The sequence below is a fragment of the Salarias fasciatus genome, chromosome 16, assembly GCF_902148845.1.
Source record: "Salarias fasciatus chromosome 16, fSalaFa1.1, whole genome shotgun sequence".
In the NCBI taxonomy this organism is placed as follows: Eukaryota; Metazoa; Chordata; class Actinopteri; order Blenniiformes; family Blenniidae; genus Salarias; species Salarias fasciatus.
The window spans coordinates 5,084,459-5,110,755 of NC_043760.1; the positions used below are offsets into that span (position 1 = coordinate 5,084,459).

The window sequence follows — 26,297 nt, forward strand, 5'->3', positions numbered from 1 at the left end:
CTTTAACTATTTAATCGGTATTATGCAAGCATTTATTAGCCCCCCCAACAAATTTCACCACCTGCAGTCTCCAATAAATCCTCCACACAGGCTGAAGATATTATTGCCTCCATCACATTCTTCTGAGTTCAGCCTGGTGAGGCTGTGGTTCTCAGCAGCAGGTTACTGACAGGCTAGCGGGCTAATAACACTTTGGCTTCACTGTGAGTTCAGGTGTGTTTCATACCTGTAAATGTGTCTTCAAGTTTGACAAGTCGCTGGATCTTGAGAGCATTTTCACAGCTGGGACGCAGAATTTACATTGTACAGAGATGTTCTAAGCCTCATCTGACTTAAATACAAAATGTCTACGTTTCCAGCTAAAGAATGAGTTTCCATCTCTGGGAGCAGCCATGATTCCAACAGCAGGTGGTAAAATCCATGGCAAGGCGGGTTGTTTCATTCACGGTTTAAACATATCAGCAGAGCGGGAGGCTGCTCCGAGACAGCGGTCGATGCGGTGTCTATCATTTATATATCTACGGTGTGTATTGTTTATAGATCTACGATGTGGCGGTTTGTGCCATAAACTGCTGTAAAGTGCCGTAAAGTGTCACAATGTCTGTATACGACACCTATGTCTGTTGTTGCTGGTATATTCCATAGATATCTTATAGAACACTAGATGCCTTACGGCAGATTCCACGACGTCCGCAGAGGTCGGCCATCTTTGTACGGGAAAGTTGTCAGAGTTTCTGTGGAACGCAATGTAAGGTTGGTGATCTGTGCAGACTTTTATACTCTTATTTCACTGATTTTTTTTAATGGAACATCTTAAAGCACTATAAGGCAATTGCTGTTGTGACTCTGAGTTATATAAAAATTGATTGATCAAGAGATTCACTCAGTTGCCTTTTATTCGTTTACCTAATTATATTGTGACTGTAATTCCATTATTTGACTTGAAACTTTCTGAGCTCCTTTTATACATTTTTACAATGCCTAATTAAATATTTTTTTTTAAAACAATGTGTTTTCTGGTGCACTATTTCATGTTTAAATAATCAATGGGGGGACATTATACATTCACAATAGATTTAATAATGTGGAAGGTTACTGTTTAGTGTTATATATTAATGAAAAATAATATAATACATTCAATATAATGAGGTTCATGACATTTAAGTATTTCTGAAGTTTCAGGTGGGTAAATTGTTTATCTTCAGCCTCCACTGCAGCCCTGCCACGTCTTAAAATATTTTCACACAAAACTAAAAATATGGACATGTATGGCTTGTCTAAATTATTCGTAAGTGCTATAAATATATCTCAGTGTAAGGATTTGAACATGGAGCCTAATATGAAGAATATTATGAATATTTACGATATGATATATATTTATGATATATATTTAAGGCATGCCATACTCATCAAACATATGTCATGTCATTAACAGAGATTTGATGTTTATTACAAACCAAACCGTTTGAAAATCGGTAAAACTTTGAGCAAGTTATAGCTTGTTAAGCAGTTCATGTCTCATCAACACAATGTTATGAGCGAGCCAGATTCCCGTACAAAGATGGCCGACCTCTGCAGACATCCGACTTCATTGACCAGCAGCGGAGACGAGGTATCTAGTGTTATATAAGATATCTATGGTATATTCCGTCTGATTTTCAAAAGTAATCCCGCTCAGTAATCCGTGTTTTTATCAGAAGTACCTGTAATAAGATTACATAATTTTTGCATGTACTGTAATGGATTACAGTTACCTTTTTTGTATCCTGATTACGTAACACCGTTACATGTAATCCGTTACTCCCCAACTCTGGTTAAATGAGATAGTAAATTGTGGTAGAAAATGAACAAAACCAGCTATTTCACAACAGACAGTTCTGAGTAAAAGAGTTTTGGACATTAAGATGAATGTAAATTGGTACAATGCTCTCTGTAATGGGGAAAACACTGATACTACAACCTGCAATTGCTGGTATAACGCATTTGAAGAACATTAGAAGTAAAAACATGAACTAACACCAACAGCTAATTGCATTTGTTCAGCAAATGTTTTCACTATACTTCTTTTGCTGACAAACTGCACCCCCTGAAGGACACGTCACTATAATTTCACAGAACTGTTTAAATGCAAGTTAGTAAAGAAAACAGCATTTTACTGCACTATTGAAAAATGTGGCTTGGGTCGATGTGGGATGCGGCGCGGCAGAACTGTGAAAGCGCACCGGCTTTAGCTCGCCCCACAGCCAAATGCTGCCGCCTTTATGAACTACACAGGCACCCGTAGTCAGCCCCGAAAAGTGATCACATGTCAAAATGGCTGAAAGAAGAAAGACCACTCGTGGGGAAACCTGGAGCAGTGAAGAAATTAACTCCCTTTTGAATATATGGAAAGTAGAGTTTGTGGACGCTCAACTCTCAAGTAGACACAGGAACAGTGCCGTGTACGACACTTTCAGTAAGCTGCTGAAAGAAAGGGGCTTTAATCGCTCCATAGAACAGTGCCGAACGAAAGTGAAAAAGTTGAGGGCGGACTACATTAAAATCCACGACAAACTGCAAAAAACCGGGAGTGATGGGTCGGAGAAGGACAAATTGCCCTGGTATGACCAGCTCCACGAAATACTAGGGGGTAAACCCGTTGTCGACCCTGTTGATGTGGTTTAGTCCAGCTCATCACACAAGCCTACAACTCCTTCTACTGATGACAACACTGCTTCTACAATCAATAGTAAGTTTTTGTGTTATGTCTTTACAATTGCCTATTGTAGAAGTCATCAGGGGGATAAATGGCTGTTACATTAAAAACATTTTTTAATATATTTTCTATGTAGGTCCATTTTGACTTCACCTTCCCTACTCTTTCCCATTCTTCATGTCTTTTCTCCATCTCTCTTTTGTTCTGACCTGCCCTATAGACCAAGTGTGAAGAGACCAGTCAGGATCTAGGCTATAATTACTGTTTGCATAAATATGACACATTAAAAATTATTTTTTCTTCACAGGTCCATTTGAAGAGTCAGCCGAAAACCCTGGTGAGGCAGAGTGTGGTCCCTCAGCACCAAACACAAGCGAAATAAACAGTGGAGGGTCAAACATCGGGGGAAGGCTTCCTGTTCCTGGTTCTGAAGCTCGCAAACGAAAAAAGAAATTGAAAAACGTAACAGAAGTTGGAATTCAGGAATACATGGAAGACACCAAAAAAAATGATGAAAGACATTTGTGAAACGGAGAAGAAGCAGTTGGCTGAGGAGACCGCTGCTTTAAAAGAGTTGGTTCAGGTATGTGTTTTTTAACTTTACCATTGCTATAGTGGATAAAATCCTTCTCCCCATTCATTTTGTTATCTTTTATCATCAGGCTCAAAGGGACAGTGAAGAGAAACAATTCCAGGCTATGCAGGACCAGTTTCAGTCCACTAACCAGATGCTCATGCAACTAATGGGCACAACTGCATCTGCGTTGAATCCTGCTCCACCTTCCCATCCCTCCTGGACCACAACACCACCACCAGCATCAAGCTCCTATGGCTGGTCCATGGCACGTCAGTACCCTCCACTGCTGGTCAATTCTCCACCACAACTGCAAATGCCTCCCACACCACATCCTACTGTCCAACAAGAAGTTCGCTCTTCATCTGCTGATGAACACTCCACCACCACGTCATACTTTCCAGCATCAGTTGCATTCCACACCACCTTCTGTCCAGCTGCCAATACCCTCTATACCTGTTGATCCAGCTGTGCATCAGCCACCACATCCTATCCAGCTACAAGGCTCCCTCCCCAGCAGCTCCCTTCACAGCAGCCTGACCCAGAAGATGACAACAGTAGCATCATTGTACGCGAGGCCTTTGATGTTGTCAATCCACAACACTTTCACAAATTTCAGTAACTTTTGTGTGTGTGTTTTTATGGAGAACTGTACACCTTCAATAGCTTGTTCATTTTGCTAAGGTACAGTTTTAAAGAGTAATCTTTAAATATAAAGGGCTAATTTTTGCCTTCATCTACCTCTTGCCAGTTGCACATGTAGAGATGTTTACCACCATTCAAAATGTGCGAAGTTGCAGTTTTTAAGAATAATGTTTTTTTTTTTTTGTTATATTTATAGAAAATGTTTCTTATTGCCTACCTCTTGTCCTGATTGCAGGTTAAGGGACATTGCACGTTTATATCTGTTTACAACTATTTATATTTTGTTAAGTTATGAGAGATGTTTACTTTTTTACAGAAAATGTTAGAATTTCTTCTTGTGTGCCACTTCATGATGGCTGTTTACGGCCCATTGCACATGTAGAGATGTTTACCACCAGGTAAAATGTGTGAAGGTACATTTTTTTTTTAGTAATGCTTATTATATATATATATATATATATATATATATATATATATATATATATATATATATATATATATATATAAGATGTTTCTTTTTGCCTACCTCTTGCCCTGATTGCAGGTTCAGGGACATTGCACGTTTATATCTGTTTAACACTATTTACAATTTGTTATGAGTGATGTTTACTTTTTTACAGAAAATGTTAGAATTTCTTCTTGTGTACCACTTCATGATTGCCAGTTGCACATTTTGTGATGGTTACAATTTAAATTTTATTAAGAAATGTTCAAAACATTTACAAAATAAAACAGTATTTTCTTGAACAGACTTGTATGCATGGATTTACACATTACACAACACTAAACCAAACATAACAAAAAGAAATTGCCCCTTACTTTCACAGTGCAGTAAAGTATCTGCACAGTGCATCCCTGATTATGTGCTGTTGATGATGATGTTGCTGAGGTCCCTGCTGCTGTCCCTCTTCATCTCCCCCCTCTGCTTCCTCAACTTCCCTGTCCATGTATTCCTCGTTGTGAACTTCACAGAAGTTGTGCAGAACACAGCAAGCAGACACGATCTGACTAATAAAAGTGATGTGGGTCTCATTTAATTTCAGAAGACAACGAAATCTGCCTTTGAGTCGGCCATATGCTCGTTCCACTGCCATGCGACATGATGAAAGTTTGCTGTTGAAGTTCAGTTGGTCGGGTGTCACTCCAGGTCCTTCTTGGTATGGTTTCATCAGCCATGTTGATAGAGGGTAGGCCGAGTCCCCCAGGAGTAAAACTGGCACATCAACCCCTTCAAATCTTTCAGTCCTGTTGGGGAAAAGTGTGCCAGCATTTCCGCGTTCACACAGTGAGGAGAGAGCATAAACACGGGCATCATGCAACTTTCCTGGACGTCCTACATTTATGTCCCAAAACCTTAGCCTATGATCCACCACACCCTGTAAGATAATTGAATAATCTCCTTTTCGATTATAATAATCAGCTGAGTTATTACTTGGAGCCCTTATCTTGATGTGAGTCCCGTCAATACACCCCCCGACCTGGGGGAACCTCCACCTGTCTCGAAAACCTTGCACAATCTCTCTGAATTCAGCTGAAGATGGATGCTTGATGTACTTGGGCCGCATGACAACATTGATAGCTGTTATAACCTCCTGGGTGATCTGGCAGCATGTTGATAACCCCACACCAAACAGCTGTGCAATGGATCTGTACTCAAGGTTAGTTACTATTCTCCAAAGACAAATAGCCACACGAGCCTCAACAGGCACTGCTGCTCTGTATTTTGTGTTCTTCCTTGTAAGCCAGGGTCGGAGAGTTTCACACAGCAGACTGAAGGAGTCTCTTTTCATTCTGAAGTGTTTCTGCCATTCTCCATCATCCCAAGTAGTGCTGATGTGCTGCCACCAGTCCTGAGCGCGTGGTAAGATCCATATTCTCCTGTGAACAGAAAAGGTACAATGAGTCACCTTCGGTTAATATTTACATCTTTTATGGTGACATTTGTGGTAATACACCATTCAATACACCACTTTAAATAACTTATAATTTACAAATGCCGGTGACAGATACTGAATAAATGGCGAAGTGGTTGTATATTTGAAATATTTATTAGTAAACATGACCTGTCATGAGTGTGTTTCACACCTGTCTTGAAAAATAAACAGTCCCCTGTTTGAGACAAACCTCCACAATGCTAGCATGCCGATGCTCCCATCCCTTCTAAAGTCTTCCATTATTGTCTTATCAGGTCTGTCTCTCTACAAGCCCACCAGCCCAAAAAGGCTCCCAAGGCTCGTTTGGCGTTTATTTATTGTTTACAACATAGGCTACTGTAATGTTCAACATGCATTCATGTGGGGCGTCAAAGTGCCTTGACAAATTCTAAAATGGGCATAACTTAGCGTTACCAATGCTCACATTTTCAACTTTACTGGGTATGTTACCTGGCTGTTCGCCGATATCGGCAGAAGATGAGGACTTCGCGGTTCAACAGAATCAGTCTTCGCCTCGCTCTGGTTTGTCTGGAAGCCCGCATCCGTCTTCTCCAGCGCATCAAAATATTGTTCTCGACCCTCAACGACTCATTTTGAAACCTTAAGATTCGCTGCCACTGACAGAGAAAAACAATATATAACAGAAGCGCAAGTGCCAATAGCAGTAAACGGCGTTGCTGCTCCCTCTCCATCGTTCACGTGTTCCTGTTTACTATTAGCCACGCTGCTGTTTTGGTGTCATGCTAACTTCCGCCTGGTTGTCATGGAAACTCCACACTTCCGCTGTTTAGAGCGGCCGCTCTGCGCGGTCATGAAAAGCATATGTGAAAAGGGACCGTATTATATTGAACTGTTTTTTACTGGTGCGGCTGCCTTTGGCTCGACCCAAATATATGTGAAAACAGCCTAAGTCAGACGTGAAATGTCCACGGGATTCCTGGTAAACGTCATGGTATATAGAGCTTTAAAGAATCCCTATCATGAAAAATTCACATTAATGGGCTTTTAACATTGGCATTGTGTGATTACCTCACAAAAAGCAGTTGGTGTTTCTCTTCATTTATGCACATTTGATGAACGAATATTCAGTCCGTGCCGCCGCCCCCCCCCCCCCCAAAAAAAAAAAAAAAAAAAAGAACAGAAAAGAAAAGAAAAGAAAATGGACTGGCTTACCAGGCGGTGGAACCAACCATGAATCGCCAAATACACATATTAGCGAAGCACCGTACTTCAGGAGAGCCTCCCGCTGCTTCACCGACAACTTCCACAAGATGGCGGCACGTAGGAACCATAGACATATACAACATAGACTTGGTCGATGCGTTAATTCTCAGTCAGCGCAGGGTCTATGTATCATAGGTCTATGTCCTTCATGGCCATGATGTTATGCTGGTTCCGGGGTAACGTGATAACAAGTGAAGTCAGCTGTTTAGACTTCCAAAACCACAGAATCTAGAATTACTCATAGAGAAATAAATAACACTAGAGCGGAACAACTGTTAACCATTTCTGGCATCACCCATTTTTTCCTAATATCAGAAAATGAAGTCAGCCAAAATTTAGGAGCAAGAGATAAAAAAAAAAAAAAGACAGCAACGGGGCGGGGCCAGAGCGCAACAAGGGGCGGGGCTGACCGAGAGCCTAGGACTGTGGTGTTTTGTGATAATGTGATGGTCTGCTGTAAACTGGTTCCATAGTGTTTGCATATCATCGACCCCATCAGAATGACAGGTCCCCAAGTAACACCGGAACATCCGCCAGCCGTACCATGCCCGGCAACTAGTGAGCAGTATGTTGGCTCTCTTCCCTCCTCACCGGCAACACCAGCCGCAAGCGGTGCTTTCTCCCCGGGCACCCAGCACGGCCAGCCAGGGCTAACTGTGCTTTCTCTCCAGCCGCTCGCGCTGTTTTCCCCCCATCTGCTCTCTCAGCTCTCTTCCCAGCCGCCAGGCACGACCTCAGAAACAGTACATCTTGTTTACTATATACTATATATGAATGCAACAATTACAGAAAAAACTGGATAACAGAATCCTTTGATGGTCTTTTAGGGCAGTTAATCCAGGGACTAGTCATGGTTACAATGAAGCAACAACTAAAACTAGTCAACAAACTGAGTATTTATGGAAAGGTTTCTACAATTCAAAGTTGTTGGGGTTTTTTTTTCATGCATTAATGGCCCTGAAGAGAGATCAGGTGGTCCATCTGAAAATATATTAATATTGGATTTTTTTAGAGTGTTAAACTTTTCATAATGGGGGGGCGTGGTTACTTGATTGACTGGTCTGCTCTGGAATGATTGACAGATCCGTCCAGCAGCTTTCAGGAGGTTTACATTAAGGAGCTGACATTAAGATTCAGTTCTCCTATAATTGCTATTTTCCACAGTTACTCAGTTTTCTCAGTCTGCAGTTGCGCTGCATGCCAGGTGGTGGGCATGGCCAAACAAGGATAGGATGTAGCGGCATTGCTGATAGCGTTTAACAGGCAGATAAATCTGACAACAGGCAGAAATGTCATGCATCTTGAGCGCCGGATGGACCACCCACTAATACTGTCATCCCAACTTCATCGCATCCTCTCTCTTCAGTAAAAACTAACATACATCTCATCATGTTTTCGTCACCAAGCCGTCATGTTTAACTCATGACCGTCTCGAAAAACAGGGCGTCACCAAAATAATTTCGTCATCCGTGATGAAAACAACACTGCTGAAAGGTCAGTGAACACACCAGCAGGCACAGGCCTCATGGTCGTCATGGACCAGGGAGCATTTAGCTGGATCAGGGACCAGTGGGCCTCACTGCTGCTCTCTGATGAAAGTCCATTCCGCACATTGGAGACATGAAGGAGAGCGCTCTGCATCAGCCATGATGGTGGAAGAATGACAGTGTGGGTGGAGGAGAAGCTACAGTGTGAGCAGGTGTGTCTGGTCCAGGGACCAGCCAAGACTAGCTGAAGTACACTACCATCCAGTCACTGAGACCTGAACAACACAGGCTTCAGTTCATCTTTATGGTCCACAATGCTCCATTGGCATGGAGGAGGCGGACAGCCATATTTTGGTGCTCTGGGAAGCTGATTGGGGTCAAGGGTCATGCTCTGGGATCCACAGTGGTGACCTGTGCACTGTGGGATTCAAATCTGCAAACTTCCATCCCAAGTCCGAATATTAAGTGATTTTAGAATATCAAATAAGTCAGAAAAAAAGATAAAAAACTACATATCAACAGGCCCGCTGATAGGGGGGACAAACGGGTCTGTTGTCACGGGCCCAGGGTTGGAGGGGGCCCAGAACCGGGCCCTCATTAAATTAAGGAATAATTTTTCAAAAACTTTCAAAAATAGGCCTATTTGTGGAGGGAAAACCTAATATATGAGTTACATAAATGGCTTTTATATGCTTTCCTTCTAACTGTCCCTGAAATTGTGGTTAAGAACTCCCCCCCACCGCCAGCACAAAAATGGTTTGGCCACTGTTCAAAATTTGATGTTGTCTTTAAAGTTCAGCACACTCAAAATGTCCACTCAACACAAATCCGGTGTGCAAAAAAGAAAAGAAAAGAAAAGAGGGAGAAGTACAAAAATTAGGACGGCGAGATTCATTAAATAAGTATTTTTTAAAAGCGTGGGAACGATTAAGCTGGAAGGAGCAGTGTCAACCTAGAGCAAGGTAAGAAACGGCGCTGCCAACGTTTACCAGCCCTGTAACGTAACCGGACAGCTCTAAAGTTAACGTCCATTAGCCTGTATTAAAGTCTGACCCACAACACGCTATCTTTGACAGAAACAGAGTTTGGTAGAGCCGTCAGAGAGGGCTCCCATGGAGCGAGAGAGGCCCACTGCCTCAGAGCGGAGGGACAGGCTCGGGCTGCAGAGAGAGAGAGAGAGAGAGAGAGAGAGAGAGAGAGTGATGTTGATGGCGGAGCAGGAGGGCCTGAGCAGGATCGGTCAGAGGCTGATCGGACACTTGATTTCCGTGATCCTGCATAATGGCCAACACTGACTGTGACAGAATTAACGTCGTAAGTGTCGTGGCTAAACGGACACCTTTCACAGACAGTGCAAGGGAATTGCCAGCAGATTCAGAAGGCAGGGAATTGCCCAGTTATTTGACATATTCCACATCCTACAACAGACGGAAAAAAGTTCGTAGGGACTGGTTAATATATAGCAGATCAACAAAGGCCTCGTTTTGCCAACCATGCTTGCGGTTCTCCTTTGAAGTAGAGAAAAGTCAACCAGTGCACTAAATTCTAGAGATGGGGTGAAAATATCAAATATAAAACACAGAAAGCTTTATGAAAGATTTCCAGAACCTTAAATACAATGGTAAATATTCATTTATTTCTTGCTAGTGTCAGTAGATATGAATTTGGCAGCAAAAGCTTATGAGTGGTTTGTCGATGTTAAAGGAATACTTCAACATTTTGGCAATTTGGCCCATTTAACGCAATTCCTTAGTCATTTCGAACAGCGTACTTACTTTTTTGTGAGGGCGAGCTGTTGTTTATTCAGAGGTGAGTCGGGGAAGGTTTTCGGGACGGACACAATGGAAGTGGGTGGTATTTGTGGTTCCCCTCATCAAACTCATCAAATACACAATCCAACAACCCCAAAACACTTTGGTGGACACGTTATAATCCGCACATTCACAACGCTGTGAAATATTAATGCAAAATTACCAGATTGAGTTGTTTATGCAAAGATTGCTAAGACGGAACTACTTACTAAACATGGCGTTTGGGCGTAGTGATTTCAAAAGAAAAAGTAGTTCCCAGTATTTGCTTCAGTGTCGTAACGCTACAATATTATTTGTCGGTGTTCCACAGCGTAGTGAATGTGCGGATTATAACGTGTCCACCAAAGTGTTTTGGGGTTGTTGGATTGTGTATTTGATGAGTTTGATGAGGGGAACCAAAAATACCGTTCACCTCCATTGTGTCCGTCCCGAAAACCTTCCCAGACTCACCTCTGAATAAACAACAGCTCGCCCTCACAAAAAAAGTAAGTGTGCTGTTCGAAATGACTAAGGAATTGCGCTAAATGGGCCAATTTGCCAAAATGTTGAAGTATCCCTTAAACCATTATTGCAAATGTCTGTCACTTGTCTTTTGCAGCGAGAGACATGAGGAGAGGAGAGGAGAGGAGAGGAGAGGAGAGGAGGGCAACAGCAGTGGAAAAGCAGGGGCAAGGAAGAAGAGAGGAGAGGAGGAGTGAGGGAAAAGGAGAGGTCCAGGCGTGGGCCCATCTAACATTACCTTGTCCCGGGCCCAGGAAAAACTGTCACCTGGCCTGCATATCAATATGCACAGTTCAACCATCATATTTACAAAGAAAAGAAAGCAAAAGAATGCATTGACAGAGAAACACTCCACAGAAAAACTACTGACAAAGAAGTCTCTCCTGACAGTCATGACCTGTTCCCTGAAAACAAACAAACCTGCTGGCATTTGAATATGAAAAAAGTGAGAAAAAAAGTGATCCATGTACTCTGAAGTTCAGAAAACAGCTTGTTAGATGGATCAGAATAAAATTCACCAACACACTGAAAGAAAGAAACTGAACGTGGTGAGAAAAAGTTCCAGTGAAGTAAACAGAGAGAAGGAAAACTGGAGCGAACTCAACAGCTGCCATCTAAAACTGTCCAACTGTGTGTGTGTGTGTGTGTGTGTGTGTGTGTGTGTGTGTGTGTGTGTGTGTGTGTCCAGCAGTTTGCTGAGTACACGTGTTGGTTTCTGGAACTGACCTCCTGACAGTCTTCAAGTTGTCACAGTGAAACTCTTCGTCCATCAGACTTAGATTGATTGAAGGTGTCTTCAAACAGGAACACACTGTAGAACACGCTGTGGAACACTCTCCAGAATACTGCCTGGAACACACTGTGGCACTTACAGGACCTGGTGGGGGACTGGTTGCTGTGTTTCTGGAGGTGGTATACAGCAGGAGGTCTGAAACAGCAGACTTGTTCTGCGGTGTACCTCAGGGATCTGTTCTCGGTCCAATTCTCTTTCAGGCGTACATATTCCCTTTTGGCCACATCATATGACATTACAGCTTAATTTCTAACCTTCCCTATACTGATGGCATCCAGCTAAATGACAGGTTTCTTCAATTAAACAATGACAAAACGGAAACTTTAATTACAGCTTGCGACAATGTGATCCCAAATATCAGACTACATATCTGCTTTATGGGCAACTCTGATGAGTCTAATGTCAGAAATCTGGGTGTTTCATTTGACAGCTCTATGTCATGTAAGCATCATTCCAAACAGCGAGTCAGGAAGTGTTTTTATCATCTGAGGAAAATCTCGAAACTTAGATCTTGTGTCCAAAACTGAGCTTGAGATGGTTATTCATGCTTTTAAGTCTACACACTGAGAGTATTGGAACAGTCATATTTCATTAAAAAAATCAGCTTTGGGTGACTTCAGACTGTCCAAAATGCTGCTGAAGACTTTTATTAACAGGCTTTTAAAGAAGTTCCAACGTTACTCCAGTCCTGGCTTCTCTTAAGAACACGAAATGGTCAGGCTCCTCAATAAATCAGCGACCTACTGAAACGTCACTCTTCATCCAGTACCAGGCAGTGGTACCAACACTTTGAATTCCCTTCTACTGTCTCTACACAGTTGTTGAGTCCTTTAAAAACCAGCTGAAGACATTTTTATACCAGAGGGCTTAACTTGAACTCATTTCCCTTTGCGGTGTTTTGTGTTTTTAGCGTGTTTTGAGTTTTATTGTGCCCACTGTAAATCACTTCGTGATTTTTACCACTGAAAGCTGCTGTATAAAGATTACTCACTGTGGAATGCCCCCTGTGGAAAACACTGTGGCTCTGCAGCACCACCTGCTGGCAGCTTCTGCAAACTACAACATGGGGAAAGCTGTTCAGATACACTGAACATTTCAATCAATTCAAATACAAACCCCAGAGGGAGGAGCAGCAGCAGGCTGTAGGGGGCAGTAGTGACTGCACTGCCCCATGGTGGGACGGTTGGTCTTCCTGTTACCCCTGCTTCGGGGCACAAACACTCTGCAGCTCCACCTGCAGAAAGCATCTTAGTATCTATTCCATCACTCGATTTGTTAACAATGAAACGTGAAAAAAAAAAAAAACAATTTGCTAAATGTTTGTAGCTACACACCATGTCCCCTGTGTTCTCAGTCCTGTAACTGTGTGCTTTGTCGTCTGTGAGCCTGTTATCCCAGTAATGTGTGAGTGTCATCAACTAATCCTGGAAAGTCCTGGAATCTCCTGACAGTTGTCTTCTGTGGACCCCCTGAACTGGATTTCTGACCCTGGAGACTCCTCAAGGACTTCTATAGACTCTGAACTCCTGCTGACCCTGTTGGACGGTCTAAGCGGACTGTCCCGGGCCCCCCGGGAACTGGTGGCCAAGGTGCGTCACCGGACACAGCAGCTGCAGCAGCGGCAGCAGCTGCAGGTCAGCGATGTTCTTTTCGACTCCATCTTTAAATCCTCTTAAGTCGTGAAGAGCCGCAGTTGGATGATTAAAGACTTTAATCACTTCTTCACTCCAACACGCATTAAAGGTCAGCGGCTTCATTCACACTCATCACGGCTCTCACAGCATGACCCCGTCCCATCAGGACAATGCTGCTGTGGAACACGCTAACAGCACACTCAAAACTCAGCAACGGCACACACCAACAACACGGCAACGACACGGTAAGAGCACGAGGAAGACCAGCTCCATCCAGGAGGAGCAATCAAGAGGCGGCACATGCCACCAGACCAAGACAGCCAGGGCCCAGAGCCCCCGGGCCTGAGGGGCCAGGACCCCACCCGGACTCCCAAGCTGCTGAGTCCACAGTTCACCTGTGAAACAACTGTGGGTTGAAGTGACAGTGACAGTGGAGGATGAAGATGGTGATGAAGAGGAGGAGGGATGGAGTCCAAATGATGAGGAAGATTTAAGAAATGAAAGTGCAAATGTCGGGACAAAACAAGGAAGTGGGGACTAGGCCAGGTGAAGAGTGGACGTCTTGACTGGACTACATTGGACTAAATGTCCTTCAAAGAATAAAGAGCTGCAGGAACCTGCTCCAAAACAGTGTGTGTGTGTGTTGGGGGGGGGGGGGGGGGGGGGGCAGACAAACAAGAGAGGGAGAGAGAGAGAGACAAGGGTAACAGCAGTCAATACCCTTTCTGAGGAAATGTGGCAGAGTTACCACTCAGATCTAAACACCTTTCAACCAACAGCGGCACACAACCAGACGAGCCTGAACAGAACTTTCCAGAATTCCCACACAGATCATCAGACATAAACAAGTACCTGCAAAAGAAGAAAGATAACAAGAAAAGACCATCTCTAAATCAGGAGGAACCAGTGGGAGAACCAGGGAAGACCATCTCCATTCAGGAGGAACGAGAGGAAGCACCAGTCAAGACCAAATCCATCCATGAAGAATCGGAGGAAGAACCCGAGAAGACCACCTCCATCCACATCAGCAGGAGGATGGAAACGGGACCCCAGAACCCCAAACAAGCTGCCAGGCCACAGGACCCAGCATGAGTCTGAGAACTGAGACGTTCTCCATCCAGTCTGGAGGACTCAGTGAGTCAGTACCTGGATTTGGATTTCTCGTGTCACTCTGAAGACTCTGAGCACTCAGACACGGAGGACTCTTTCTACTCTGAATTTCGGACACGGAGCTGCCCGGCGTAATCTGGCAGGATGGCACACGTGTTTAATCTCACTCCGTTTGAGGACTTTCATCAGCCTGCACAATCGCAAATTAACAGCAAGTTTCTCTGCTAATTTTAGAAGCAATCCTGGTGTTGATTGACGGCTGCAGAGCAGACCAATCACACAGATGGATTATTCCAGATTAAGCAGTAATTCCACTTTAATCTGTCTTTGTGAAGATTGCAGTTTAAGTGCAAGATGACTCGCTTCCACATGAAAAGCTTCATGTCTTTGTTCCTCAGCAGCTCTTGGAACTACATTACCCATCATCCTTAGTTGCAGACACACACACAAGCACACACACACACTCTCACACACACACGGAGATTGGTTTTTAAAGCTGCTTTCGTGTGTTTTCCTTGAATAAAAAGTGATAATCCAGACTCTTCCTGAACGTCTTCCACAGTCTGGAGATGAAAGACGTTCAGAGGTCAGATTAAAAAAGATTTCCTCTCAGACTCTGACCTTTACTTTAATGACTAAACTTCAACAGTTTCACTGGAAGCAAACACACAAAGTGGTGAATCGCACATCTGAGGGATTTTACAGAAAAACATGGAATCAGCTGCAACCTGTTCTGTCACAGAAAAACACTCCAGTAATCCTGTTGAGTGTCAGTGTGACCAACACACTCACACACACACACACTCACTCACACACACAGAGAGAGGCTGTGACAGAGGCTCTTAGACCACACAAGCACCAGGAGGAGGAGATGGAGGAGGCTCTCAAACCACATCAGAGTTTAACATCAGCTTTTATTCAGGCACAACAGTTGGCACATTAGCAGACCAGCAGCGGGGCCGTGATCAGGACTGAGAACAGGACCCGCACCAGGGCCAGGACAAGGACCAGGACGGGCCGAACCAGGGCCGGGACCAGGGCCGGGACCAGGGCTGGGACCAGGGCCGGGACCAAGGCCAGGGCCGGGACCAGGGCTGGGACCAAGGCCAGCAACAGAACCAGAAAGACCTGTCGGTCTTGGCCTACGGTGCCTTCAGGAATCGCCCGTCAGCAGGTTCTGAAAATGTGACTTCAGGGTGATCCAGGAGAAGGAGGAGGTGTTTACCTGTCGAACCAGAACGAGATGTGAGACCAAAACCAGAACCATATTCTCAGAAAGTATGCATGGACACACACATGCACGCACACACACTTGACCTGTGGCTTCACAGTGCCGACCACTATCCTTCCAAAAGTGAGAAATGACAACAGTTTGTGGACGTGATGAGTGCTGTTACCATGACGACGTGTCTGCGGACGACATCAGGCCTCCTGCAGAATCCTTGCAACCGTTTACACAACTGTTCTGGTGTGGAGTACAGGTACTGAGCTGCAACACACAGAACGACCGTAAAACACACAAAGAGACTGTGTGTAACACACCCTGAACGACTGCACACCTGTGCACGGTCAACAGCACACTGCACAGTAGCCACGGGTAAACATGTGGGGCTACCATATGGGTGAATTCAGGAGCATATCATGACATTCATTTGTAAAATGTGACTGACGACCACATGTTTCAATCGCTGGTATTCTTTAGTTTAGATTTCAGTTTGGAGCAGAGATTCCTCAGTGATCTTCCAAGGGTTGAGAGTTGTGGCTCCATAAATTCCAGTTTCCGTAGTTCTACTATGCATGACCATTATTATGAAGCTCGTTATTTCAGATTGAGTCCTCAGTTAACCCCGAAGTTACCTCCAGTAGAGAAAACCAGCTTCGTATTCCAGAACTCTGGAGATTGGACCGAGCTTACCTGGAAATATTTCAGGATAGACGAGAGCATTTGGACACAGAGGAAAACATCCACAGTGAACCGCCTCCAACCTGAAACACACACATTCACAGCGTCAGCTCCAAAGCATGGTGGTCAGTCTGTCTGTCTCTCTCAGCACTATGGGGGAGCAGAGCTTTCACCGACCCCCTCTTGACAAGGATTAATATTGTCAACCCATCAACAGTAGGGTAAAACTAACCTGTCACGCGATGGTCTAATCCCAGTTCACGTTCCCATCAAACGAATACTAAATGTTTCAAACTGTCCCTGGCTACAGGCTTTGCGGTGGTACGACATTATCGAAAAGAGTTCACCGTGGCGGTTCAACAGCTTCTCGGAACAAAAATGAGATGCCGGACTCTTAAACTTGCTCACCTCTGGAAGATGAAGCTATACTTAAGTCTCACCATAACTGTTATTCTGAGGTTCTGAGAGAATGTTGGGTAAAAGGAGAAAGCAGTAGAGTGAATCCAGAGCCGTGACAGGTGTGTCCTCCCTACATCTCACAACAGGAAGTGATCTTCTTCAGTTCCTCTGTCCTCAGGAGGAGGAGGAGGAGGAGGAGCAGGACTCACATCGCCACACCGAAGAACTCGTGGTTGGCAGTAGAAACCACAACGTCGGCGTCACACAACACCTGAAGATACCCCTGCTGAGAGGGCTGGAAACCCCAGTTCACGATGTGGGAGTCCAGCTGACTCCTCATCTCTGAGAAGATGCCTGCAGGAGGAGGACAAGAGGCAGGAGGAGGTTAAAACCCATCCCATATATCGCAAACATTCCAGCAGCTCTGCTTTCCTTTTAAAACAGACGACTCTGCCGTGAGCACTTCTGGACGCCATTATCTGTGAACACAGCTTCACATCCAGACCGCCGCACAGCTTCACACTTTAATATGTAAGTAATGTGTTTTTTTGACAGACCAACAGAACACTAAAACATAACGTCCATATTGTTGCATAAATCTCTGAAACCACTTCAGTTTTTACAGTTTTCAAATGTCCAATCATGTTGAGCATTTTCAGCATTTAAATACCAATTTCATTATTTTATTATTTAATTATATTAAGTCTAAGTTATTTTCTGTAAAACCAGTGTGAGGCTGAGGGACTTTCATACAAGCAGTCTTTGATTTGATTTGCTTTGAGCAGATAATGTGATTTTTTGCCAGCCCAGCAGTTTTCATCTTAAAGCCTTGAAATGAGCTGTGGCGTTCCACAGCGGTCTCCCTTTGGCCCACCTGTTTTCAACTCATGTTTCCACTTTGAGATGTCACGTCGGGTCGTGGCATCAGCTGTCGAGGAGGACAGGCTGCGCTCTGAGCGATCTCCAGTGAGTCGGTCCTACACACTGTACTGCACTTGTAACGCCACGCGTCAGTTTCCGCTCTAAGACAGTGAAGCCAGATTTGAGGCTGCCATCTTGGAATTTTGAAGCCAGGCACACAAAAAAAAAAATGACAACAAGGGGACTTGTCAGTCAGCAGAGAGTCAAGAAAGCAAAACACATTTTTATATTAAAGTTGGTTAGACTTCAAGTTCAGGTCAAAACACCTTAGTAAAGAATGACCAACTTTTGGGGAACATTACACATCATACTTACTACTAAAACTGCATCTGAAACACAAACTTTTACCTAAATCAATAATGGAATACTTTGAAAGACTTACAGTGCATTTAATCCAGGAACAAGCTGTGTAACAATAAACCGACAACCAATTAAAACAAGTCAACAAGCTGGGTAACTGCAATACAACAAAAGCAACGAAAGACAACTGAATCTGAATGTGGATGAGAGCCAAGTTCCACTGAATGATCCTCCTGGAAGGAGCCGTCAATCACTCCAGAGCAGACTTTCAAACAAGTAACCACGATCCCTGATTATGAAAACTTTAAGGCTCTATATAAGATTGACGTCTTTTCAGATGGATCATCTGATCCCTCTTCTGGACCATTAAATGCACATTTCTTTGCTGTAGACACACAACCGATCCAATTTCAATGGTGTCCCACTTTAAAATTGAAAAACTTAAAATTGGAGTTGACGGTGTAAAAGTTTTTTTTGGAGCCAGTCCCTGGTGGACGCTGGGAAACTGACAGTTTTTGATACTTCTGGGTCAGCTTCATTTCTGGAGACAGAGGCTACGTCCTTATAAACCGTCTAAGGTCAGTACAGCTAAACAAAAATGCTCTTGCACCGACAATCACCAGTTAAAATCAGCTTGAGTTGGTCTGTTTACTGCACAGTTTCTTAAATAAAGGAACTTTGCATATTCATTAACCCTGGGCAACAGTGACAGGACCCCACATTCATCTGGACCACAGATTCATCAGGACCACGGATTCATTGTCCATCATCCCAGAACTCCCATCGGCTGCTACATCATAGAATAAGCCCTTCAAGGACATCCGGGACTAACAGACTCTCTAGCTTCGATGTCTGGCAGGCCTTGGTGGAGGCGCTTCGCAGTTTAGCCGGGAGCAGCTAGCCATGCTAACGGTAGAGAGCGAGATGCTGCAGGACCCAGAGAGCCCCCGAGCCAAGGGATGAACCAGTGACGTCTCTGAACCAGGAAATGAACCGGTGAGCGGTGAGGTCAGTGGTCAGTCTCCATTGGACTGAGGAAACAAATTATTTTTCTTTTTTTCCCCAACGAGAAATCGCTTCTGGTACAGTCGTGCACCATCCCACACTGCCGTCGGCACCGCGGCCATCCCACACCTAGGCGGAGCGAGCCTGTCAGTGTGAATGGGGTATTAGTGATGACCGTCCACAAACCAGCTGCAGAGACCTGCTGCTTTGCTTTTCATGTGTTGATTAAAACAGCTGTTCCGGCTTGGACAGCTTGTACTATTTACAATGTTTAAGAACTTTGGATTTTCCCAGCGAGTGCGACGGTTTTCAAAGGGTATGGAGAATTTTGTAAATGTAAATAAAAGCTGAGATCCACCCCACAAAGATGCTTATTGTACATCACTGTATTATCTTTAGGGAGAAACCTGCTGAATTTCTGGTTGAATTGGACAAATTCATGGACAGACACAACACTTTAAACAGTTCTCAGTTCGGTTTCAGACCCTTTGATGCAATCTGTCACACTATACAGCTGAACAAACTGAACAAATGTGGTATCAGAGTGGCGGCACATCAGTGGATCTCCAGCTGTTTAGAGAACAGGAAGCAGATGTTTCAGAATGATAATGTAAGATCAGTGCAATGCTAGATCAAATGCGGAGTACCTCAGGGGTCTGTACTTCAACCAACACTATTTAATTTCTACATTAATGATTTCATCTCTGGATCCAAACTGCTCAAACGTGTTCTGTTTGCTGACGACACCACTGTATTTTATTACAGTAAATTCTGAGTAACTTAAAGGCGATCTGAATGAGATACATTTTTTTAAATACTGGTTAAAATGATCTTTATGACCCGATGGGAAGCAATTCATAGCGTGTTTTGAAAGTAGTTTGAAAAATATCCGCTATCTACAGCAGGACTAAAACGGGAAAAACAGCAATCAATCGTCTTGCCGGGACACCTTTTTTAAAACCAATCAAATCCCTTCGCCGTTCGACCTGCCCCCTGCGAGTACATGTCAATGGCGTGCACTGACCCTGGTTCAGTGCACGCGTAGAAGGACGGAGCGTCATTGCAGAATGGCGGAGAAGAATGTTTGAGGGTTTACTTACCGTTGAGTGCGCCATAACTTGGCGTAGTGCAAATACAGAAAAACGAAGAAACGAAGCACTGAGGACAGCGGTGCTCGTGCATGTAAGCGGGTGCGTCCGAGCTCCCAATGGGAGCTCCTCCAATGGGGTGGGAGCTGGGCAGAGCTAGGCGGAGCCTTGGGGAGATGCTACATTCGTGCTACATGCTAGTTTTCCAAGATCGCCAACCCTAGCTTTAAACTTGGTTCCATGTTATGGTTTCTGCTCTTTTTATTTTTAAATATGCATTAATGTTTAGCAACAGTATTTTGTTGGAGTGGACAATATTCCTGTGGATTATTGTGTATCAATAGTTCACGCTGCTTCACGTGGACTGCAGGAAGAGAAACTGCTGTTCAGGCTGCAGCCAACGCACATTCAAACACACACCAGTTCTTGACCACACAAACACACGCACGCAAGCACTGTCGGTACCTGGAACGTCAGTGAACGTCTCTCCGAGCACAGACAGCTGGAAGCGGAGTCCTCGCTCCTTCAGTTTGAGCAGTGTGTTGAAGAACAGCTCTGGATTCTTATCGTGTTCCCTTCAAGTAAAGAGAACAAAGTTGAGGAACGTTCTGCTCGTCTTCACAAAGGCCAGCGTCAGCGTTAGCATTACTGTTAGCATTAGCAAGTTTGGTAACGATGCTCGTTTCAGACATCACCCAAACATGTGTTCTGTCTGGTCAAGGTGAGCTCAGTTTAATCCAGAAGTCTGCTTCCAGAGGTTTATCTGAAATCTCTGAATCTTCAGATGAGATTATTTCAGTCGATTATAATCTGAAGTTGTCATTTTGGCTCACTTAGGTAGCTCAACTCCTTCAGTGTGTCAACAGTCTGCTGTTGATCCTGTCCCAGCTTTTCGGAGAGCGTGTTTTGGGCAGGAGGCTGTAAATGTGGCGATGGAGTGCTGCTGTGCTGCGATGTGTCCGCGGATGCTCGGTGGGTGGCCGTGTGTTGTTTGTGTTGATCCTGATGTTCACCTGGAACAGCTGCTGTAATCTGAGGATCCAGGACAGGCCGGGATTAAAACGCTGCTGAGCTGCAGCTTCAATCACAGATTATCAGACCATTCGCAGGAAATCCTCCTTTCAGCCGCAGAATCACTGCCAAGCGCAGCACTAATCCCTCTGTGAGTGTCTGCTGAGTGCAGTGGTGATACCCACACAGCAGGTGAGGCCGGAACAACAGCAACAACCTGACAGCTACGACAAACCGACAGCAGAAACCTGACAACAAGAACCCGACAACAACGAAACAGAAAGCAGAAACCTGACGACAACAACAACCTCAAATCAGAGACCTGACAAGGATGACGACAATAAAAACCAACCGACACACACAACTTAACAAAAATCTGAGTGAAGATCTCACAACAATAACAACTTGCAAACAACCCGACAACAACCTGACGGCAAAATCCTGAAAGCAACAACCTGACAACATCATGAAACTCACAACGTGACAGCAACAACCAGACAACAATAATCTGGCAGCGGAGAAACAACCCGGCGAACATCCCACAACAACACCGCGAGAGAAACTACTCTGCAGCAACACCCTGAGAGAAACACTCTCACACTGATACCTTTACAAGAACAGGAAGTTTCTCAGCCCTTCAGAATTAAAGCCGGCTGTCACTCACCATCGGTGGGGCCACACGATGTGCAGAGGTCGGATCTGGTCTGCAGCACGATCCAGGTCCGATCTGGGTCCACACGAGGACTCCGGGGGATCCTCTGCACAGACCCTGCATCAGATCAGGCTTGGTCAATGTGTCACGAGTTCAAAGAACGTTTTGAGGCCATGAATGACGTTTTTACTGGTCATCCTTGATCGGCGATTTATCCTCCACAGGAAGCGACTGAGCAGCTCCACGGAGGAGTTTGTGTTGTGGTAACAGTCTGAAAGACAGACGGACAGGCAGAGTTCCAACGTTAAAACTCAATTCACTGACTTCAATTCAGAGGGACTGAACACATTGTAGTTCAGAAGCCACATGCAGCCCAAATTCATCTTGAGTGAGCTGTACTGGTAAAATGGTATCACAATACCCTTTAAATTTAATCCCTACAGTTTTTCTTTGTCATGCAGAGTATATGTGACTGAAAATGTCCATATTTTTGCAAAACCACACAATTTCCAATCTCAACAAAGGCTCTGTTTCTGGTATTCTGGCCACAAGTGTCGAGGCCTAAAGACAAGTGGGAACAGGTACCAATACGTATTCGCTCAAACCACTTGCCAAGGTGGTCTGGCACGCATATGCTCGAATATGTTTGGTAGTGGGAACAATATGCATCTTGAATGCGCTCCGGGACGGCAGGGTAGCCGGCGCCAAACGCCGCGATGGGGGTGGAAGGAGTCACTGGAAACAGTATTCCGTCTGGCCTCACCCCATGTGCTCGGACCACCAGAGATACATGTTAATGCCAGGAGGAAACGGGGCCTTAATGGCAGTTTTAAGAAGACCGTCCACTGAGATGTCCTCTGAACTTCTCCTGTAGTCGTTTCAGGCTGCATGTTTTTCCAGACTTCCCCTGACAGCATGGCTTTGAGGCTAGTTTGGTAGCAACTAGCTAGCTTTCATGGCAGCATCACTGATGTACCAGTCCAAAACTGAGCATCTAACATGCTGAAGAAATTTAAAAAGTTAAAAAGTTTTCAACATTTTCTTCTTCTTAGTGGTTAGGTGGGCCAGACTGGTGCTGCTTGCAGTTCAGTTTTGGCCCATGGGCCTTATTTTTAACACCCCTGCTTTACATGATAACATACTGAAGAGAAACTAAAACAGAACCAGGACCAAGAGCAGAACCAGGATGAAAAGATACAGTGCTAAGGACAAAGACCAACAAGAGGGCCAGGAGAAGTACACTGACCAGATTCAGCACTATGAGTAGAACAAGGACCAGGACCAGGGCTGGGACTAAGCCCTGAACCAGGAACAGGCCAAGGACCTATTTTAGGACCAGAATCTAAAGAAATACTGGGATCAGTACAAGGACCAGGACCAGGACCAACACAAGGACCCGGGTAAGGACCAGTGTTACCGGCAGATTCAGGAAACTCTACCATTTCACACTCCGGCATTTGACACCATCTTTCCAGAGAAGCTGCTGCAGGTCCAGACTGCTGGAGACCTGCACTGCTCTGAGCTTCGTTCCTGTCTCACTCTTCGTGTTTCAGCATTACAGGTCACTGACATTGTCTCTCTCCTGTAGAAACACTGACCTGCTGACGTCTGGGAACCAGACGGGGTAGTTGAGGACCGTACACTTAGGTCTGATGAGAGCGTCCAGGTTTGAGGGTCGATGGTCCGGGATCTTCTTCATGAATGAGGCGATGGACGAGAGGAACGAGTCCATGTTGAAATGAGAGTTGAAGACCACCACGTCTGCCACGAGACTGAGGACAAAGAACACAACTAGTTTCAGATTCACTTTGAACTGGTGTTCAACTGTTGGACTGATTCAGAACTAGTTTCTGACTAGTCCATTCCAGCCTAGTCATGTTTGTAAACCTTTCAAGATCAGTTTGCTTCAGGGGAGACCCCCGCTGCCGCTGCACTTCTGACATTTTTATTGTATTAACACCCATAGAGGGATTTTCCTGAAGCACTGTGTCTCGGGAAGGTGGAGAGGCTCACCAGAGCCTGCTGTCACCTGGTTGGAGGAGCTGGAGAGCTGTCATGTGGTGGGTGGGTCACTGAGCAGCCTCCTCACATTGTCTCAGCATTAGTGCCCCCCTGAAGTGTCCCCACGAGATCCCGATAGACCCGATACTCTAGCTGTGGAGGTTTCGGGGCTCAGCCAGCCCAGGCTGAGGTCTCTGAGACGGTGTGTTTACCATGAGAGCACCTGGTTGTAGCCATACTGGAAGTCCCTGTCCTGGTCTTTGCGGACTGGGTACACCAGCTGGTTTTCGTGGAAGTACAGGACCTTCTTAAGACGGGCCAGATCCGGCCTGAGGGCCACCAGCTCACAGAGGTTCAGGACGGAGCTGCAGAACAGAACCCTGCAAAGAGAGAACAGAGGCTCAGAGGGTTGAAAACAACATCGGCACAAAATTACGTTACAAAAACATGGTGTCCAGTTCTGATAGCTGTTTGACTGCAAGACCAGACGGCAGCAAGAGACGAGCTGATGAGGCCGGTTTATAAAACACATAAGGCATCTGCCCTGAGCTGCAAAGAATTTCTTTTTTCTGGGAAAATGTAACTGATCGGATCATCAACACTCTGGAAGAGAAAGCTACTACGAAGTTACCTGAGCGAGCCTCACCTGTAGGAGGGACACTGGGGGATGGTCTGGCTGAAGTACAGCGCTGACGTTCGGGCCTTCCAGTGCCACTTCTTGGCCGGCAGCGTGAAGCTGCAGCAGCCGCTGGTGTTCTTCTGCAGCAGGTCCAGCAGCTGTTTGTGGGAGCCGCCATAGAATGGCTCCACCAGCAGGATGCTGGGTGGAGACTCCACCTGCTGGAGGGGACACGGGACAACTCACTCACTCATTAACTGATTCATGTCCTCATTTTATTTAAACCACCCATTCAACAATCGTTCGGTCACTCATTCATTCAGATGCTTGCTTGTTTACTTATTTCTTTCACTTAAAATCACACTTCTGCGCTCATCCACTCATCTTTCATGAAGTCACTCGTTCACTGAATCAGCCACTCATCTATTAATGCTGTGAAATCTTATAAAGAGTATGATCTGGAAAGTCAAAAACACTGTGCACACACACAAGTGTAGTATTGTAAGGTTGCTGTTGTAGTGTGATGTTGTTTTGTAACATTGTGGTGTTGTTGTGTTGTACTGTAGTTGGTCTAGTGTACTGTTGTACTGCTGTGGTTTACCACAGTTGCAGTAGTGTGCTGGTGTACTGTTAGAGTCTTATACTGTTGTAGTATCATAGCCTCATGTTTGTCCATGAAAAGAGAAAAGTGGACGTCACACACACTTGTTCAGTGCTGTCAGGCCAATTTTGGAGAAACACACATCAGGGCCGAAGGTCAGAACTGGTTCCCCTGATTTCGGCATTCCGAGGCAGGGTCTTCAGGGTTCACACACTTTTTCAACTATGATTTTCAATGACTGTCCCACAACTTCTCCATAACGATTCACCAAATTTCCATGACCAAAACACAGCTTCACTTTTCACAGAAATGTATTTTTATTCCAGTGTTCAAACATAAGGAAAAGGAAAATATTCGCTGTCTTAAAATAAAAACATTTGCAGTTTATTCCCATCAGCTCATGTTTCACAAACTAAAACACCAGGACATTTTTAATTCTCAGCAGGATAATATATGAAAAATAACACTGTTTGTACAACTTTTCACCATATTTGTTAACAACTCCCTCTAACTGGGAGGTGCAAATATGCACCACTCCAGCAAAGTGGCCGTACACCTCAGTAACAAAGCCCACACTAAACAGAATAAATGGACTGAAGACTTGACAGATGTCTCGCTGTGTTAAGTTTGTATTAAATGTTGATAAAGTGCTTGAGATGCAGAAGTCCTTCTGTTGACACGTGTCAACTTGTAGCTTGAGACAGCTAGAGAAACTTTTCCAGGTTTTACAAGACTGTATGAACTTTTCTGCTGTGTCACACATGAGCTCCGACAGCTCGTGTAACTCAAACAGTTGAAGTTGTTTAACCGCAGTCAGAACCGGTAAAAAACACTCGGAACCAAACACAGCGTTACAATAACAGAAGAACACGTGTGTGTGTTTCCCAACAACTGGCAGCCGGCATGTAGCAGCTCAGAGCTAGCTTCACCGTGAACCGGGACAAAGAGCAGCGGACTGGGACCGAACGGGAGTCCAGCAGAGTCCAGCAGGGTCCCGGTCCCGGTTCTGGTCCCGGTCCAGCTCTCCCCCAACCTGCCCAGCAGCACGATGATAATAAACAGAACCGCCGAGAACTACACTCACCTCCGCCTGCATCCGGAAGTACAGTGGCAACGTAGCTCGTGACGTCATCACGTCAAAGAAAGACCTCTTTCTCTTGTAAGAATGTTTTTGTACTGGTAGTAGTAGTTCTATTGATTAATAATAATAATAATAATAATAATAATAATAATAATAATAATAATAATATTAATAACAATAATAATATCGTTCATTTAAAAGTCTGGTGAAAATTACTCAATGCTTTACATATTATGTTGATAAATACTTCCTGATTGCCTAATCATTGTATATCATGTGATTGTGTGTTGTATGTGTCTGCCTAAATC

The 26,297-nt window shown here is 44.7% G+C and overlaps 2 protein-coding genes and 1 long non-coding RNA gene across 3 annotated transcripts; 1 reads left to right on the forward strand and 2 right to left on the reverse strand.

Annotated features, from left to right (window-relative positions):
• The first annotated feature begins 2,389 nt into the window (after positions 1-2,389).
• Positions 2,390-4,298, forward strand: LOC115403610 (uncharacterized). Its single transcript, XR_003933228.1, has 3 exons — positions 2,390-2,728; positions 3,003-3,278; positions 3,358-4,298. It is a non-coding gene; the product is annotated as an uncharacterized LOC115403610 (long non-coding RNA).
• A 392-nt stretch (positions 4,299-4,690) lies between these two features.
• Positions 4,691-6,539, reverse strand: LOC115403602 (protein ANTAGONIST OF LIKE HETEROCHROMATIN PROTEIN 1-like). The gene is made up of 2 exons (XM_030112562.1): positions 6,299-6,539; positions 4,691-5,792 (listed from the first exon to the last, which is right to left on the reverse strand). The coding sequence occupies exons 1-2, from the start codon at positions 6,406-6,408 to the stop codon at positions 4,736-4,738; spliced, it is 1,167 nt and encodes a 388-aa protein (XP_029968422.1). The 5' UTR covers positions 6,409-6,539; the 3' UTR covers positions 4,691-4,735.
• An 8,796-nt stretch (positions 6,540-15,335) lies between these two features.
• Positions 15,336-26,040, reverse strand: LOC115403323 (glycosyltransferase-like domain-containing protein 1). The gene is made up of 11 exons (XM_030112183.1): positions 25,993-26,040; positions 24,335-24,528; positions 23,901-24,068; positions 23,286-23,459; positions 21,878-21,958; positions 21,700-21,804; positions 20,490-20,599; positions 16,920-17,064; positions 16,324-16,394; positions 15,806-15,897; positions 15,336-15,633 (listed from the first exon to the last, which is right to left on the reverse strand). The coding sequence occupies exons 1-11, from the start codon at positions 26,038-26,040 to the stop codon at positions 15,562-15,564; spliced, it is 1,260 nt and encodes a 419-aa protein (XP_029968043.1). The 3' UTR covers positions 15,336-15,561.
• Between the last annotated feature and the right edge of the window lie 257 nt (positions 26,041-26,297).